This window comes from Triticum dicoccoides, chromosome 7A (genome assembly GCF_002162155.2).
Source record: "Triticum dicoccoides isolate Atlit2015 ecotype Zavitan chromosome 7A, WEW_v2.0, whole genome shotgun sequence".
Taxonomy (NCBI): domain Eukaryota; kingdom Viridiplantae; phylum Streptophyta; class Magnoliopsida; order Poales; family Poaceae; genus Triticum; species Triticum dicoccoides.
In genome coordinates this window covers 67,161,422-67,180,780 of record NC_041392.1, presented here as the reverse complement: position 1 = coordinate 67,180,780, position 19,359 = coordinate 67,161,422, and the positions used below count along the sequence as shown (strand labels likewise).

The window sequence follows — 19,359 nt, the reverse complement described above, 5'->3', positions numbered from 1 at the left end:
AGCGGATGGCGGCGAGGAGGAGGAGAAGCGGAAGAGGCCGAGAGGCGGGCCGGCTAGGGTTTCCCCCGAGTCTCCCGCGGGGGCGACGCGAGGGGACGCGCTGGACCTCTCGACGCGAGGATGCCGCCTACCCGCTGCCGCTTCTCCCCGCCATGCTCGAGAAGTTCCCCAAGGCCGTAGAGCCCGCGCGCTAGTGGCTGCGCCGTCGCCCTGCGCATCCCAAGAGCTCAAAGGGGAAACTACGGCCATCGTGCCATCGCTTCCGGCAACGGCTGGACCAAGGATCTAGAGGACGAGATGCGAGGCATCCTCAGGGTCATCAAGGCCAAGGACGAGCAGGAGTTCCTGAGGGTGGGCAAGCTGGTCCTCAACCTAAACAGGGGCCTCACCGTAGCCGGTCCGGCGCTGGCTGGCACGGCGCCGCTCGCCACAGTGTTCATTGGCTCCGGCGAGGCTGGGGCGTGGGCATCAGGTGTGGCCGTGTTCGGCGGGGCGCTGGCAGCGGCGGTGAACACGGTGGAGCACGGCGGGCAGATGGGCATGCTGTTCGAGCTGCTCCGCAACTGCGCGGGGTTCTACCGCAAGATCCAGGAGGACATCGAGGCCTACCTCGGACAGATCCCGACGTGGAGAGGAGGGAGCGCGGCGTGGTGTTTGCGACCAAGGTGGCGTTGAAGCTCGGCCGCAGCATGTCGGAGCTGAAGCAGTTCAAGAAGATGGCCTCGCCGTATGTGAGAGACGAGGACATCAAGGAATTTGCCGCCGGTTCCCTTCCCTTTTCCCCTCTTGGCCTTGACGTCGCCACCTGCCCACACAGCCATGGCCGACAGACGCCACACCATGGCTGCCCCCCAAGACCTGTCGGGAACACCCTTCCACGACATCTCCTGCCCCGTCGTCACTACCAGCAGATGGCGACCGCGAGGCCGGGGAAGAATGAGAGGGTGGGCCCATGGGGCAGGAGGTGGGTGCAGCTGTCATCAGAGCATATGGCAATATGGGGCTTGTGACCACCTTGGCCGGAGTGGCGGCGGAGGGGGAGCGGGTTCAGGAAGCTCAACACCCTCTTCGAATAGTCAACCCCCCCTTCTAAAATTTTGGAAAAATGAATCTCCCTGGACTTATAATATACTTGAAACGAAATAAAATACTTTGTCAATCTGCCATCTCTTGACCAGTTGCCATAAACAGAAACGGTCTACCGTCCGATCTCGTGTGGATCAAACATCAACACGCACACACTTCAAACCACAATTCTTGGCAACGGAATTGACCCAGACCAAGCCCAACCCAACCCATGCTGGGTCAAACTTATAACATCCATCATCACCCACTCCCCAGCGGGCGCCCTCCCTATAAATACTTCCATCCCCAACCAACTTGGTCAGCTCATCAACACGGCAGGGAAGCAGCAAAAGCTTGGAAGCAAACGAAGCGACAACAGCGGACCAGCACCCCAAAGGAAGCATGGCGGCACTCCGGGCCCAGCCTTCCTCTTCCCCTTCTACGTCCATAGCGCGGCCACGGCAGAGCCGCGGCGCTAACTGCCGCGCCGCCCTGCGGTTGCCTTCTGGCATTCGCACCGCGAAGGATCAGGACAACCTCAGCCTCAAGCTTGAATGGACCGAGGCGCCGCGCGTCCCGGCCTCCCCGTCGGCGGACGTGTCCGTCGAGAAGCTCCGCGCCATCGCGGAGGGCGCGGCGGACCGCGCCGAGATGCACGACATCATCGGCAGGCAGCGCGACAATTGGAACCACCTGCTGCTGCACTCCACCAACTCCCTCACGCTCGCCGCCTCCGTCATGGCCGCGCTCGCGCCCGCCGCGCCGGCCATGCCCGCGCTCAAGGCGTCCGCGGGGGTGCTCCTCGCCACTGCGGCGGTGACCATGGCGGCCGTCAACAAGATCCAGCCCTCGCAGCTCGCTGAGGAGCAGCGCAACGCCACCAGGCTGTGGAGGGAGCTCGAGCGCGACGTCCGCGCCGCGCTCGCGCTTGGCGCGCCCACGACCACCAGGGCCGACGTGCAGGAGGCCATGGACCGGGTGCTCGCGCTCGACGCGGCCTACCCGCTGCCGCTGCTCCCCGCCATGCTCGAGAAGTTCCCCAAGGCCGTCGAGCCCGCGCGCTGGTGGCCGCGCCGCCGCCCCTCGAAGCAGCCCAGGAACTCAAAGAGCTTCGGCCGTCGTGCCGTCGCTTCCGGCAACGGCTGGACCCAGGATCTTGAGGACGAGATGCGAGGCATCCTGAGGGTCATCAAGGCCAAGGACGAGCAGGAGTTCCTGAAGGTGGGCAGGCTGGTGCTCAGCCTCAACAGGGGCCTCGCCGTGGCCGGCCCGGCGCTGGCCGGCACGGCGGCGCTCGCCACGGTGTTCATCGGCTCCGGAGAGGCCGGGGCGTGGGCGTCAGGCGCGGCCGTCTTCGGCGGGGCGCTGGCGGCGGCGGTGAACACGGTGGAGCACGGCGGGCAGATGGGCATGCTGTTCGAGCTGCTCCGCAACTGCGCCGGCTTCTACCGTAAAATCCAGGAGGACATCGAGGCCAACCTCGGCGAGCCCGACGTGGAGCGGAGGGAGCGCGGCGAGGTGTTCGCAACCAAGGTGGCGTTGAAGCTCGGCCGGAGCATGTCGGACCTTAAGCAGTTCAGGAAGATGGCCTCGCCGTCCGTCAGAGACGAGGACATCAAGGAATTCGCCGGGAAACTCTTCTGATCGACCCACCCATTCACTGACTCACTCACTCTAGAATAGCTGAGAGATGAATTCATGAGATGTGTATAGGAATTCTGGGTTCCATTACTAATTCTCATTCATTCTTATAATTTCAATCCCAATCTGCACAGGATATACACTCGCGAGTTTGAAGTTTAGACTGAGATTACAATTTTTGCAATGGTCAACACGCACAAGAACATGCATGGGCGTGCTAAATGCCGAAGGTTTGCGCGGCGCGATATAACCTTGAGGTCGTATTGTAGTTGTAGGCTTGTTTTTTCTGGTGTTTTGAACTGAGCTGAGCCACCCACCATCTCACAGTAGCCTGTTTCTGTTCATACAAATTTAAGTACTCCAACTCGTTTCCATCGGTCCATACGTACGCCTGCTGGGGTTAGCCCATGAACGGCAGCCGTGCATCATTATCTCTGGAATTTTCCTTTATTGAAATTGTGATTATATCCAGTTAATTAGAGAGGTCCTTTTCTTACTATAGAAAGAAACAATAACTCTGATCACGACACTAGCAAATTTTGTTAATAGCTCACTGGACTAATTCTCTGCTATAATTAATAACGTCCGGCCGGCAGATGAGCAGGAGCCATGCGACTTCTTTTCCTTCAGAAAGCGATCGACAGCCAAGAAATGTTCTACGGACTACGGCTTCCTAATCCCATGAATAAGAAATACAAAAAAGATGCATTCTACACTTCTCCCAGAAAACAAAAGAAAGGAAAACTAATCTAACGACCTAATAATCAACCTGTTGGACTTGGAACTGTTCAGAGTCGACGTACGGCACGGCAGGGTCAATTCAGGCCCAAGAAGTTTTCAACTTCAACATTTGCAAGTTGACGGCTGAATGTAGGTGCCACTTCCTACGATTCCAGCCTCCAGGAAATAGGAAATCAGATTCAGATTCTGCGTGTTTCGACACAATAACGTCGGCTGGATTTCAGGCATTTCATCATGGATTCAGTTTTGTAGTGAAACAGGAAAGGAAACCAAGATTTGAACAGAACGGGTTCGCTCGATGGAGCATGTAGAATTTTTTGAATTTGAATAGTAAAGTCTAAACCATCTATCATGGATTGACCAGAGAAGCACGTGCAGTGGTCAAACATGAGATCAACATGCCAGAATATCTATATCTATACTACTTATAAAAGAGTAAACATTATCTTCTCTAAGTGCATCTCACAAAATGTACACGGATACATTACCACCGTATGATTAGTCCTACTAAACTCAATCTAACGGCTAGCCTTAATTTAATTTGTTTTCTATGTGCACTTAGCAATTTACATTGACTAACCGTACTCCACCGCGGAGGAAAATATGAAAGTCCACGTCCGGTCAATTAGGAAACTATAATCATGGACACTCCTATTAAGAAACTAATCACGGGCACATCAAATTATTAGGAAACTAATTACAAACGCATCTTATTATTAAGAAACTAATCACGGACGCATTCTATTATTAGGAAAATAATCACATGCATACTATTAGGAAATTAATCATGGACGCATCTAATTATTAGGAAACTAATCATGGACATATCCTATTAAATAACTAATCATGAAAGTATTTAATTATCAGGAAACTAATTGCGAGCGCATCCTATCGTCTCGGAAATCGCGAGTCGCCTGCCGTCACCAGCCCACCACCCATGCGAGCCACAGTGGGAGACACGCGAGGAGGAGCCGCGGCTTCCTCCGAACACACACACATGTCGTCGCCATTTTCGTCTTCTGCATGGAGGCTAGGTCACTTTTCTACTGATTGTAACGACTTCGTTCACGTCCTGGCATACTCTCCGGGAACCACCGGCATCCGCGTCGACTTCAGCTCCGTCCACAACACCCACGCTGACAACCACCCACCGCCAACGCCCTTCAAGTGGGGGCAACGTTGAGTATTCTGGACCAGTATAAGTGGGCCAAAAAAATCAAGTGGGGGGCGCCCCGGTGCATGGAGGGCGCCGCCTCAAAGCTGGACGACTAATTCACCTGCGTCAACAACGCCGCCCAGCTGGTGAGAGGACACGGTCGCCGCAGCCGCTCGACGATGGAGACGCTCGCCTTCATGCGAACGCGCCGCACGCACGCACTAATCAGGTAAGCACCGAGTGTTGTTTTTTTTACTGTCATCGCTACCTCGCCGGTGGTGACACATCTAGAAGTACAGGAACTAAAGATGAGACAATGAGAAACAGAGGTGCGCTGGAGCACACACAGTTGGGTTTCAGGCAACCAATGCCTATTTTTTTCACTAATTTTCGCGTACCTGTAACAGACATCCCTGTCTTTTTAAATACTGACTACCAGTTATTACATGGCCAACTCACGACTACACAATGAACTCACAGACAAATTCGCTGAACCAAGATCTTACTTGCAGTCATGAAATTACGTGAAAAAACCCAGAAGTTTGCATAAGTTTTAGTAAAAAAAATAAAGTTCGCATAAGTTTTACTAAAAAAACCTGAAGTTTGCATAAGTGTATTTGTTTGTCCAGCAGATACATGGCAATTGTAATTTTACATGAGCATTTTTATACCGTCCTTATCTACAGTTGAGTTAACATGTTTTCCTAATAGAAAACTTGGACCACATACAAGAGAAGCAAAAAATGCATGTTGATTATGATGATGACGAATGTAGGATATTTTATGGTCATGGTAAATTCTCATATCATTTATTTTATTTTATTATTGCACTCTACATTACATACTACGCATGACCACTTTGGTAGAGGTGACGAGTTCGCATCATACAGAGAGACCAACCATGTTTCTCCGAATATCTTGAATCATGATCCTTATGACTTCATCTCTACTACTTATAAGAAGTACATTTTTTCATTTGACTATTTCCTGACTTGAGAGATAAGGTATGTTTTATCCACTGGAGTTGCTAAAATTGGAAGCATGTCTGCAGTTTTTTTCTTTCTAAACCGGCATTTGTTGGCCTTTTTTTGCCACTGTTATTCTTACAAGTGGTAGCCTACGCATGTTGAAGACCATTTTCAAATTATTTATCTTCATATCATTATTACTACAAACTAAGAGGATATTTGTTATATTGTCAAAATTTTAGAATGTTGAGCCCTTAAAGAAATGTGTAGTACTCAAGTAACTGTTCCAAGTTGTTGTATTAATGCTTTTGTCCAGTGAATAACAAGTATAATTATGCAATTTATCACTGTAATTTTAATTTGGTTTACATGTTCTATTTTCATAATAAAGTCACTTTTCTTGCTTCCAGACATTACGACACTTGTGTGCAATAGTAGAATCGGATGATCCAACTAGCATTTTTTTGTCTTGTTTCTACAGCTGATTCTATGCAGTCAAGACATCTCTACACTTCTCTATCTGACAATGGCTTCCTCATTTCAACAAATCACAGAGGTCTCTTCCCATTATTGTGGTTGACACTCAATTGTAATAATAATTCTTGACTGGAGTTTGTTGGCACTGAAACGGTTCCTTAGCTTGTCCTAAGTGACATTTTCATGTGTGATTATACTTGCATAAATGTGTGCATATGAAGAATCATGATGAATCTTCTAAACAATTTTGAGTTTTATACATTGTGAACACTGGGTGGTCTTTAATACAGGAGACATGTTGATTAAGGAGAAACGATATTTCAAATTGTTTATACGAGTAGGGAATAAGAGGTTGTGTATTTTATAGGGAAAATTCAAATTTATGAATAAGTTGTCTTGTATTAAGTTTAGTATAGTGTGTTAATCCAAATAGATGCGTGTTGCACGTGCACACTTATTAGTTCAAATAGACGTGCGTTGCACGTGCACACTTACTAGTAGAAGACAAACTCGTCAACATGGCCTCTGAAGCCCTGACCTCCATATCTCCGTCTCCATCTGTCTGGCGTAAGTAGCACCTTTTTAAGCTATATACTACTCTCTTTGTCCCAGCATATTGAATGTAATAACATCTTATATTATGGGGCGGAGGGAATACTAGTTTGATTTATCCAAAACGTCTATTTTATAACATGTTTGTCATGTTATGACTGTGGTCTATTGCTTGTTAACTTCATAACTCTGTTGTCTTGCTTTGCCATGGACTTGTGAGGGAGCAGAGTAACCGTTATAAACTTTTTTATTGTGTTAAACCAGATTCAGATTCTGCATGTTTCGACACGGTCAGATTTCAGGCATTTCGTCATGGATTCAGTTTTGTAGCGAAACGGCACAGGGAAAACCAAGACTCTAACAGAATCGGTTTGTTCGTTCGACCAATTGAATTTTATTTAATAGTAAAGTCTAAACCAGAGAAGCACATGTATTGGTCAAACATGAGATCCACATGCCATAACATACAACACAAACTCAGAGCCATGGCCTCTGAAACCCCGACCTCCATCTATCTGTCAGTAGCCCCTTTTTAGGCAATTTATACTAGTTTGATTTAGCCAAAGAGACTATTTTACTATGATCTTTATGATATAAGTTAGACACGTATTACCATGCAAATGAACGTCTGTTCTATTTGTCATGTTACGACTGTGGTCTATTGCTTGTTAACTTCTTAACTCAGTTGTCTTGCTCTACTATGGACTCGCGAGGAAGCTGACTAGCCGCTATAATCTTTTCTATTGTGTTAAGTTGAAGGGAGATTTAGTAAAAACTGCCTTTTACTTGAAATATACTACTGCTCCTAAGTTGTACGAAGTCAGCGACAAGTAATGTGGATCGAAGGGAGTAATAATTCCTATAGTATGTGCAGTTGCTTCTATACACCATTTCCACAGCTTCCTATGTGAAGTACTATCACCCTAGTCTTCGATATATCCTGTGATTTAGCAGCCATCCAACAAGGAGAGTGATCTGTTTCTTGACTTGCTGCTGTAGTACATTATAAAAATAAATCATACCTAACTCATTTAATATGGTGTTAGTATGACAAGATAACCTGTAAGTACAAAGTACATTATCTGTGCAGTAGGCATTGGTAAAACCTGTTAATAATGTAGTTTTCTTGAAAGTGGCTTCAGACAATTTTATAGCCGGTGCATCCTTTTTTGTAATCACCAAACTATCTTTTGCCAGACTGTACTCGCATGTATACTTGTTGGCAGCGTGGCAAACCTCTAGAATGTGTTTATTTGCTGCAGAGATTTTCAGATCAGATGGACAATGATATGTCAAGCTCCGTACTTAGAGAGGCTTTCAAAGATGATTAAAATTCGGAAATTTTCAGAGATTTAGCCCCAAATTCAGAGGGGGGTTGCTAGGGTTTGTATTAAGCCCGACCCCCTCCAGTGGTGACTAGGGTTTATACCAATTACGACTCGATGCATCTCTCAGTGACCATCAAGATTAGTCTGACATGCAAACTTCTGAAAGAAAAACATCAGAATTCCTAATTCCATTTTAAGCAAGAGGCCGTCAGTTGGTCTCTACAACTTCGAAGATGATTGGCCTTGGGCAGCAGTTCTGAATTTTTAACCGAAATATGATTTATGTGAACAAAAAGCTGGTCCAAGCAAAGTTGAACCGAAATACTCGTTCCGTTCCAAAATAAATGTCTCAACTTAATTTGTACTAACTTACAAAGTTATACTCCCTTCAGCCCCAAATAAGTGTCTCAACCTTAGTATAACTTTGTACTAAAGTTAGTACAAGAGACACTTATTTACGGAGGGAGTACTAAGCATGAGACACTTATTTTGAGACGAAGAGAGTAAGATTCATGGACAAATCCTAATGTTAAGTTGCAAAAATGGGTAAAACTAAGCAAAGTTTGATTTTGAGTGGAAATCCTTTTTTGAGCCCGGGCTCATCTACACCTGTGTTGAATAAAAAATCAAAACAAATACTAGAAAATTTCAAAGAATTCCAAATTTGTTCCCATGGTAGGAAATTTGATGCATGAGGTCCGCCCCAATTTTCAAATCATTTGAGCAACTCTCAGCAAAAAAGACAAATTCGGGGTCTTTGCTGAGAACTACTCAAATGTCTAAATGAGCTAAAATTTGAAGTGAACCTCACGCAATAAATTGTCTACCATGGAGAAAAAAATTGAAATTTTTTAAAATTTTCTAGTATTTTTTGTGATTTTTTTTTTGAACAGGTGCAGATGAGCCCGGGCACCGAATCACTGCACTCATAAAGATTTTCAATGTTTCATATTGAATTTGTAGGGCCTTGCCCTCTCCGAGGAGGAGAGGGAGCCCTTTCAAAAATTCTCAATGACCCGTGAAGGCCAAAGAGGGAGTTTGGAAATAGTTTTCAACCAGCAATTGACGCGCCTCGGTATTACCTCACTAACTGCGTCATTGCCCCAAGCGCAAAGATGCCTTTTAACATGCGCCCAAGGCCCCTTCTTATACCCAGCTCCCCCCTTGCCACCTGCCTCAGTTACCGAGGTGGGACTAATCTGATTACCAACAATCAAACTGACGCCCCTAGCAAAAAAAAAAAAAAACCCAATCAAACTGACGCTGTCAAATAGGGCCGAAGTGTGAAAATACCCCAGAGCAGCATCGCAAACCCCTCCTCTCCCAGACACAAATCCCTCCTTGTTTCCCCAAAATCCGTTGGCATGGCTCACCTTGAATCCCCGACCTCTCCCCGTCTATATGTGCCCTCATAGTCTAGATCCACCACCCCGCTCTCCTCCCTCGTCTCCCGCAGCGCAGTCCACGCCTGCCCGGTCTACATTGGTACAAGCAGTTCTGCTCACACGGAATCCGGCATTGCGCCTTCGTCCCCAGATCCACCGCCTTCTGTTTGCTGATCAATAGCATCACCTTCTCTCTGTCTCCATCTGTCTGGTGTAAGTAGCCCCCTTTTTAGGCTATATACTAGTTTGATTTAGCCATGGCGTCTATTTTGTTTCTCTCACATTGAGACTGTGATATGTTTTCTTATCAACTTACACTCATTTCTGCTCTACTACATATGCACTTGTGAGAAGGCAGATTTAGCCCTCATAGACTTTTCTATTGTGTTAAGCTGGAGGAAGATTTGGTAAAAACTGTCTTTTACTTGAAATAAAAAGGAGGAAACATTTTACTATAGTTCTTTATACCATGTGCAGGTGCTGGTATGCAGCATTTCCACATTTTCCTATGTGAAATCACCCTAGTCTTCGATATATTCTGTGATGTAGTAGCCATCCAACATGGAGTGTGATCTGTTTCTTATGTGATTTTGATTTTGGGTGTAATATTCTGCTCTAGTACATTATAAAAATATAACTGGCTCATTGATTTGGTGTTAGTATGACAAGATGATCTGTAAATGTAAGTACCGAGTACAATATCTGTGCACTAGGAAATGAGAAGTCGGCATTGGTAAAACCTGTTAATGTAGCTTGCTTGAGAGTGGCTTGAGACAATCTTATAGCTGATCCATCCTTTTTTTGTAACCACCAAACTATCTTTTGGCAGACTGTACTTGCATGCATAGTTGTTGATCGCGTGGTGAACCTCCCACTGACAAATAGTTGAACCCACCACAGAATTTATAGTCTCTAGAACGGTGTTTCCTTCTCATTTATTTGCTGCAGAGTATTTCCAGATCTTAAAATTAGTTAGATCAGATGGATAATGATGATATGTCAAACTCTGAACTTAGAGGGGTTCAGAGGTGAGCAAAATTCAGAAATCCTTAGAGATTAACCCCTAATTCAGAGCGGGTTTGCTTGGGTTTGTATTAAGCGAAGAGGAAACTAGAGCCTGACCCACTCTAGTGGCGGCTAGGGTTTATCCCTTTACAATTCGATGCCTCTCTCGGCTGGAAACCCCTGGCTTTATAGCAATTACAGTCCAAGAGTTGGTAAAGTAAAAAAGAAGAGATAAACATGACAGGTTAAGGTACAGTAATTGGTACCTAAAGGGAAATTAAATCGCAGCCATCGAATAGAGATCTGATACGGGTTACTCTGCTTCAGTTCAGTTGGTACCGCTTTGCCGGTGCACCTCGACCGTTGATTCTCGAACTGGACGATCTTGTTGATTGTAGCTATTTTCGAAAGGGAAACAGTAACTGAAGGTGGCATATCCTTCAGATATTCAGATGAGGCCTGACATGATAACGTTAATCTTTTGGCTATCTGATGAATATCTTAAATGATCTAATCGGTAGAACTGTCGAGCAGTCTGTTGCTCTGTCGTGGAATCATACAGATTTTATGTTAAGGTAGCCAGTTCATTTTTTTGTTCCGTATTTATTATCGATGGCAGCGTAAATAAAGATAGTTTGGCTGTTCATATTGATTTTGTATCTATTCTTAGGTCAGACTGCCATAGTCCTACAAATAATATCTGTTCAGATCTGAACAAAATTCCTCACAAAGTCGCACTTGTTGTTAATTAGTCTTTGTAATTAATCTGAACAAGGTTTCTTACTCGTGCAACAACAATTGTGTTTCCCCATGGTTGTACTATCTGTCCACTGAAATTGCTGATGTTGACGCACTCATTTCACAGATGCAGTTCTTCATCAAGACCCTCGCGGGCAGGACGATCACTGTCAAGGTCGATCCAGGGGACACCATCTATATTGTCAAGGCGAAGATTCAGGATCAACAGCGGCTTATGTTTGGCAGGGAGGAGCTGGAGGATGGGTTAACTCTGGCTGATTACGACATTGACGATGAATGCACCCTTCACTTTGATCTGCGGCCCCAGAGAAGGAAGATGCTAATCATAATTAAAACGTTGACAGGCAAGATCTTCGCTCTTGAGGTCGATAACTTGGAAACAGTCGACAGTGTCAAGGCTAAGATACAAGTTGACGAGGGCATTCCTGTGGACCAGCATAGGCTCATCTTTGCTGGGAAACAGATGGAAGACTTTCGCACCCTGGGGATCACCTGGTGCTCCGCCTGCGTGCCTGACTAGCGAGTGCTACCAAGACTTTCTTCCCAGTATGCTTCAGATTCTTTCTGTTTGCAAATTGTCCAGCCGTGCGGAAACCTGCGTAAGAGCGTGCAGGCTACAATCAGTATGTCAGAAGTATTTGCTACCTGCAGGCTACAATCAGTATGGTCGAAATGTACGTCATGTGCCTTTCTGTCTCGCCCTGTGGTGCCAGTGAAAAAGCAGACGTGGCCAAAGAGCGCCAGTTAATGTTGTTCGAAGTACGTATTTGCTACGAGAACTCTGTTATCAAGAATCAAAGCGTTTGCTACTGCATTGCTGAAATTTTGCCTGCTAATGTCTTTATAGCATGAAGTAGCTTCCTTGGCTTGCTTATTTTGCTTGAGGGTATTTCATGAATTTACACAACCCTGCGGTAATGGTCCACGCACATTACCAGATTTACTCAGAAATCCAGAAACACACAAGAGCATTGCAAATTTTTTCTAAATTTTGACAACCATATTCATGTAAAGCAGCGTTCACAGTTGTATATTGGACAGGGAGTATTTCTTACAAGAAACTTGGGAGACATTTTAGATCGTTGTGTAAAAAAATATAAACAACCAACAAGTACAGCAAGCATGAACAAATTTGTTTGACTTGCCTCTAATGCTTTGGCCCGACACCGCCACTCGCAAAGAGCCCCGCAGAACTACAGATAAATCCTCATACTCTTAATTTTTTGGGTATTCATTCACTAATGAGAAGGAACGGAGGAACGTGATTACGATAATCTGGAGGATTTGGCAGCTAAGGAATGATCAATTGCATGATAAACCAGTTCCACCAATGACAATAATAAAAAAGATATTTTTTCGCAAATATGCTTTACAGGGTATCATTGCAATGATAGAGGGAACAAAGATTTTTTTTCCGTCTAGTTACATGAGCTCTTTGTCTAAAATTCAGTGCAAGGACGGCCATGACCATATGAAGGGAAAAGGAGTAGTTGATGGAGTATACGACCGGTCAGTGCATAAGGTGATTGTTACCGCCCATGCCCCATGGCCTCCACCGGTGGAGGGCATCTTGGCGATACCGGTGGATGGAGCTTTTTGCGGAAATGAGAAAGATGCAGGGGTGATTATCCGCGACTCGGCTGGCGACCTTGGCCTTGCAGCCTGTAAATTCATGGCTAGGTGTGGAGATTCTCTTGAAGCAGAGCTACTGGCTACCATGGAAGGAGTGCTTGCGGCCCGCACATATGTAGCAGGCTCGTTTGTCCTCCAAACGGACTGCTCAAATCTGATAAAGATACTGGATAATCTGCCAAAACAAGTCACGGGTAGGCTAGCTGGTTAAAGAGTTGAAGGATCTATTAGTTGAAGTGAGAGAGCTGAATATCATGAGAATAGATAGAAATCAGAGTAGGGTTGCAGATTTCCCAGCTAAATCGTCACGCTCAGAGCATCGCTTGGGTGAAGGTACAGTAGTTGGCGCCTAAAGGGGCAATTAAATCATAGCCGTCGGATAGAGATCTGACACGGGCTACATCATCTGCTTCACTTGAGCGGGTGACGGTTCACCAGTGCATCTCGACAGTTGATTCTTGAACTGGACGATTTCGTTGGATGTAGCTCTTTTCGGAAGGGAAACAGTAACTGAAGGTGTCATATTCTTCAGATATTCAGACGAGGCCTGTCATGATATCACTAATATTTTGGTTTGTATCTGAAAAGATAGAGATATAATCTGTAGAACTGTTGAGCAGTCTGTTGTATAATTCAAACATATTTTGTTTTCACTGGGTCGCTGCAAGGGGGAAAAATGGAGGGAGGATAGTCCCCGTAGTCTCTGAGAAGGAAACCAGAATTCATGTAGTAATTCTGCGCCGTCAAGAGCCTTCCATTGGAAGAAACCCAAATGATTTAGCAATTTACATGCAGAGGCCCTACCCGTGACATATAAATTCCCAGGATCCATCGTTCCGAGCAAACTAACCATCGGTTCCTTCTCCCTCTCCGGCGTCACCGAGTTCAAGACTTCAAGGTACGCGAGCAGTTGATCTTCTCATCTCTCTGCCTAGACTCGTCATTGGTCTCACTCTCATCTCTAAACCCTACCTAGTACGCTACATCCATGCATCGATGGATTAAATTTGGGGAGGTTGCGCATGACTGATAAGATCTGTGCTCCCTGGGTTTATAACATAGTATCAGTACTGATCTGAACAATGTTCCTCACCAAGACATGCGTATCGTTAACTGTATTAGTCGGAGAGATATTTCTTACTCGTGCAACAACTATTCTCCCTAGTAATTGTTGTACTATCCGCCCCCCCAAACTGCTGATGCTTGGTGCTCTCATTCAACAGATGAAGATCTCCGTCCAGACCCTCGCTGGCAAGACGATCACCGTCACAGTCGACCCCTCAGACACCATCAACGTTGTCAGATCAGCAGCCCCTTGTCTATGTCAAGAAGGGGCTAAAAGGCAGGCACACTCTGGCTGACTACGATATTCAGGATGGATTCACTCTTCACCTCGGTCTGCGATGTCATAGAAAGAGGAAGCAGCCACGTGTCATACGTGGCGAACAACCCAAATTACTGAAAAAGAAGAGAAAAATATACCAAATCTTTGTCAACGGGCTTACCGGCAAAATCACTACCTATGATGTTGAGGACTCGAGTAACGTTGAAAGTGTAAACGAAATGATCCACAAAAAGGAGGGTGCTCCCGTGGACGAACAAAGGCTGATCTATGGTGGGAAACAGCTAGTGGATGGTCAGACCATGGAGGACTGTGGCATCCAGAAGGAGTCGACCATTCACCTGCTGCTCTGCCTCCGATAGTGCGGTGTATGTGTTGGGGAAATTAGCAATTTACGATAGTGCAGTGCATGAGGTGCATGCATGGCTGACAAGATATGTGCTTCCTGCGTTCATCTTAAGAAACGAGATTTCTCGCTGGGCTACCACCATACGTATATCAGAATCATTAGTTGTTGGATGAAGTTTGTTCGTGTTCAACTCCACTCCGGTTTAGTATATTTTGATTGGCTTTTCACTGGCTTGTGCCACAGGACAAGACAAACGGCACATAATATACATTTCGAACATACTGATTGTAGGTACGTAGCAAATAGTAGCACGCACTCGTGCGCTAGGTTTTTACACGACTAGAAAAATTGCAAACAGAAAATATTTGAAGCATGCTGAGGTGAAATCTGGGAAGCACTCCTTAATCAGCCGCGGATGCGGAGCACGAGGTGAATGATGTCCTGCTGCTTGATGCCATACTCCTCCAGGGTGCGAAAGTCCTCCATCTGTCTCGAGGCAAAGATCAGCCTTTGCAGGTCCACTGGAGTGTTCAACTCGATCTGGATCTTGTCCTTGACATTGTCGACGGTGTCCAAGTTCTCAACCTCAAGGGCGATGTCCTTGCCAGTCAATGCTTTAACTATGATTAGCATCTTCCTTCTTTGGGGGCGCAAATCAAGTTGTAGAGTGGATTTATCCTGAATGTCGTAATCGGCCAGAGTCAATCGGTCCTCCAGCTCCTCCCTGCCAAAGATAAGACACCGCTGATACTGAATCTTCGCCTTTACAATGTAGATGGTGTCCGATGGATCTACCTTGACGGTGATCCTATTGCCAGTGAGGGTCTTAACAAAGATCTCCATCTGTTGAACGAGAGAGCACCAAAAATTAGTTATTTCTATGGGCAGAGAGTAGAACCACAGTGGGAATAGTTGTTGTCGCAGAGTAAGAAATCTCGTTCATATTAACTACAAAGACTAATTAAGGGTGGCCTGGTGAAAAATCATTGTTCGGATCTGAATGGAATCAATATTAACATCCAAACTCTCATTCTTTACGTTGCCATTGAGCTATCTGAACAGAAAATCTGTTTGATTACACGACAGAGCTGTGTACTGCACAACAGATCTACGGGTTAGATATCTTTATCTTTTCAGAAACGAACAGAAAGATTAATGATATCATTATCAACCTGATCTAACTAATTTTAAGATCTAAAAAATGTTGGGGCTGGACAGCAACAATGCGCTGCACAAATTTATCGACACGGCAAATATGCACACTACGCAGCCCCCTTCACTTGTGATGAACTTTGAGGACAGCTTCAACCAACAAGTAAGCAACGGAATAACACAAACAACATGCACATGTGACACATGATTTAACGTGGAAAAACCTCCTCAACTTGAGAAGTAAAAACCACGGCTGTGGACACCGATCCACGCAACTTTACTATGAGAATGATTAGTACAAAGTCTGCTCTAGAACCTCTAGAGAGATTTACAACACACTCTCCATGTTGCCAACCGGCAACAGCAACAACAACCACAAGAAGCAAGATTTCAGCAAAGCAGAGTTTACATAGTTTTTTGTACCCTTCAATTTTTGCAAACTGCTCTTAAATCGTTGAACCAAGCAGCACCAAATTTGGCGAACAAGTAGACACATGAGTTCTTGACATCCTCTCCAAATTTCAGTTCAATCGGACATCATTTGCCTATCCAAAATGTTCGTCTCCCAAAACTACTCTGTTCTGAAACAGCAGCAGTCAGAGATGACAAAACCACTCTCAAATCTAATGCTCCACTGACCCAATCCTCAAACCAGCTAACCATATCGAAGTACTCAAAGTAAGGAACGAGCTCATCAAGTTTGGGGCCGATCCAAGCACATTTGAGCCTCCAACCATCAGCTTGAACACTATCTAGTCAGATGCAGCAAATCTGGACAGAACCTCTGCTTCTTCTTCTTCTTCCTCTCTCTCAGGTTGTGTTTTCTCTTGTGTGCTCTCACTCTCACTCTCACGAATGGCAGCCACCACCATCAAGAGTGGAGTGGCTAGGGTTTTCTCCTTGCTCCCTTCGCCAGGAAATACTCACAACCGTTGGATGTAGAACAGATCAACGGTTCATATGTGTTGGACTTGTGTGGCCTGATGTTGGGCTACCAACACACCTCCAGTGGAGGGACTTAGCCCAACAAACTCCCCCTCCCGACATCATGAAGGGTCTCACTGCCTTCCGGCAGCCATGCCAGCGAGCTAGCGGCATACTTCAAGCTTCTTCCTTGTGGATAGCACTTTGGTTGTCACAAAACAACACATACTTGTCTTGCTTAAAACCAAGCTCACAAGCTAACCGTTTCAGCCACAATAGTTCTTTGCTCGCCTCTGTTACAGCAATGAATTCAGCTTCAGTTGTATTCAGCGCCACACACTTTTGCAGCCTGCTTTGCCATGACACCGCTCTCCCTGCATAGGTAACCAAGTAATCTGAAGTAGACTTCCTTCTGTCAACATCTCCAGCCATGTCAGAATCTGAAAAAACAATCAGCTTGGCTTCACCACCACCAAAACAAAGTTTCAGATTTGTGCTGCCCCGGAGATATCTCAAAATCCACTTCACGGCTTCCCAATGAGGTCTTCCTGGATTGGACATAAATCTGTTCACATTACTAACCGCATGAGCAATGTCAGGCCTTGTAGACACCATAGCATACATCAAACTCCCCAGCGCTGAAGCATAAGGAACATGATGCATTTCCTTTTTCTTCTCATCAGTGGTAGGAAATTGCTTTCTGCTCAACTTGAAATGGGCTGCTAGTGGACAACTCACAACTTTAGCATTTTCCATCCTGAACTTCTAAAGTACCTTCTCAATATAGTTCTCTTGAGACAAGTACAACTTGTTGCAATTTCTGTCTCGCTCAATTCTCATCCCGAGAATGTTCTTTGCTGGACCTAAGTCTTTCATAGCAAAACATTTTCTCAACTCCTTCTTCAACTTAGCAATCCTAGAGACATTCTTGCCAACAATCAGGATATCATCAACATAGAGCAATGATATGATGAAATCATCACCTGAGAACCTCTGAATAAACACACAATGGTCTGAGCTACACTTCTTGTAGCCTTACTCCCCCATGACAGTTTCAAACTTCATGTACCATTGTCTTGGTGCTTGTTTCAGGCCATAGAGACTTTTCTTCAGCTTGAACCGGAGCTGCCGCCTCCATAACCTGGCCCATGAAAACCACCTCCTGAACCGCCGGGAAGGCCATTGTCGTACTGAAACATATTGGAGTTCTTGAATTCTCGCATGATATAACAATCCTTCCAAAGATGTGACGCTGGCTTCTCCTTTGATCCATGCTTTGGACAAGGTTGATTTAACAGGCGCTCCAGATTGGGGCCTGAACCTCCGCTCCTCTGGGGCTACTTGCCCTTACGACGCTGACCGTTATCCTGAGCATTGATGTTAGCCACAAAGTCCAAACTATTGTCGGCTTTGCGCTTACCAATATTCCCATGACCTGCCGGGTTATGCTGCTGCGCCTTGGTGTTGCCGTTTTTCTTCCCTTTCCCCGATTTGTCCTCCTCTAAGTCAGGGTCTTTGGTATTATCTGAATCGGCATATTTAACCAAAGCGGCCATAAGCGTTGACATATCATTACAGTGACGTTTGAGCCTTCCTAAATTCTGTTTGAGCGGCAGAAACCGGCAATTGCCCTCCAACGTTAACACTGCGGTATCTACATTGATGCGATCCCACGAATGCAGAATAGCTGAGACCCGCTTCACCCAATGGGTTGTAGATTCCCCATCCTCTTGAACACAAGCGGTCAGGTCCACAATTGACATAGGCTGCTTACAAGTATCCTTAAAATTCTGGATAAACCAGTGCTTTAATTCGGCCCATGATCCGATAGAGTTAGATGGCAAGCTCTTTAACCAAGTACGAGTCGTCCCCTCCAATATCATGGTGAAGTATTTAGCACACACCCCTTCATCCACATCTAACATCTCCATTGCCATCTCGTAGCTTTCAACCCATGCCTCTGGTTGCAAATTGTCAGTGTAATTGGGTACTTTACAAGGTCTCTTGAAATCCTTGGGTAATCATACATTACGTAAAGCGGGGGTGAGGCACGGCACCCCTAAGGAACTGAAGACCACACCTGGCTCCACTAAAGCGGTAGGGTGAACCGGAGTCGGTTGGCGAACTCCATGAAGAGCTGCTAACTCTGCCTCTCGACGTGCGCGACCATGATCCACCACATCCTGCGCATTAGCACCTTCACCTATCGGGGAGCTTAACTTTCGGGTTCTATTCTCCTTCGTTTTCAAGTCTGCACTTGTTGTTTTCCTGACAATAGTAAGATGCCAATCCTATTAACCCTCAGGAGTTTAGCTTGAGCATGAAGTCACACATTTCACTGTTTGAGTTTGAAACTATTATTCTAAAAAACAGTAATTATTTAGTAACACTAATATTTTTTGAATAAGTTTGACCATAGTTTGACCACATTTTGACCACACTTTGACCAGATTTGACCAAAATTCAAAAAATTGAAATAATTATTTAGTAACACTAATATTCTTGAATAATTATGTAGTAACATTAATACTTCTTGAATAAGTAGTTTGACCAGATTTAACAAAAAAAATTTAAAAGAACTTAAATTTGACCATATCTTTTTTTCCTTTTGGAATTTGAGGATTCTAAAAAGTTGCAAACAGGCCATAGGCAATCTCCATCGGATGCGGATTTTCGTGCTGAATTTTTTGATATATTATACGTTTTTTTCCGACATCGTATGCAAAAGTTATAGCCGTTTTACATTTTCCCTACACTTTTTGCAAAACATGTCCAAATTTAAGTTTTCAAATTTTCCTAACTAGTAGATGTAGTAATATAACTACCTCTCGAAAGATTTTTTTTTTGAAGTTTTTATCATTTTCTTTTGATTTTTTCAGAACT

The 19,359-nt window shown here is 45.2% G+C and overlaps 1 protein-coding gene, 1 non-coding gene and 1 pseudogene across 2 annotated transcripts; 1 reads left to right on the top strand and 2 right to left on the bottom strand.

The window, feature by feature from the left end:
- LOC119333118 overlaps window positions 1-15,033 on the bottom strand; it is a 56,869-nt pseudogene extending 41,836 nt beyond the window's left edge.
- Window positions 8,892-9,045, bottom strand: LOC119334810. Its single transcript, XR_005161570.1, has one exon. It is a non-coding gene; the product is annotated as a U4 spliceosomal RNA (small nuclear RNA).
- Window positions 11,184-11,605, top strand: LOC119327934 (polyubiquitin-like). The gene has a single exon (XM_037600994.1). It carries the CDS (start codon window positions 11,184-11,186, stop codon window positions 11,595-11,597), a length of 414 nt encoding a protein of 137 aa, XP_037456891.1. The 3' UTR covers window positions 11,598-11,605.
- Window positions 15,034-19,359: the final 4,326 nt, after the last annotated feature.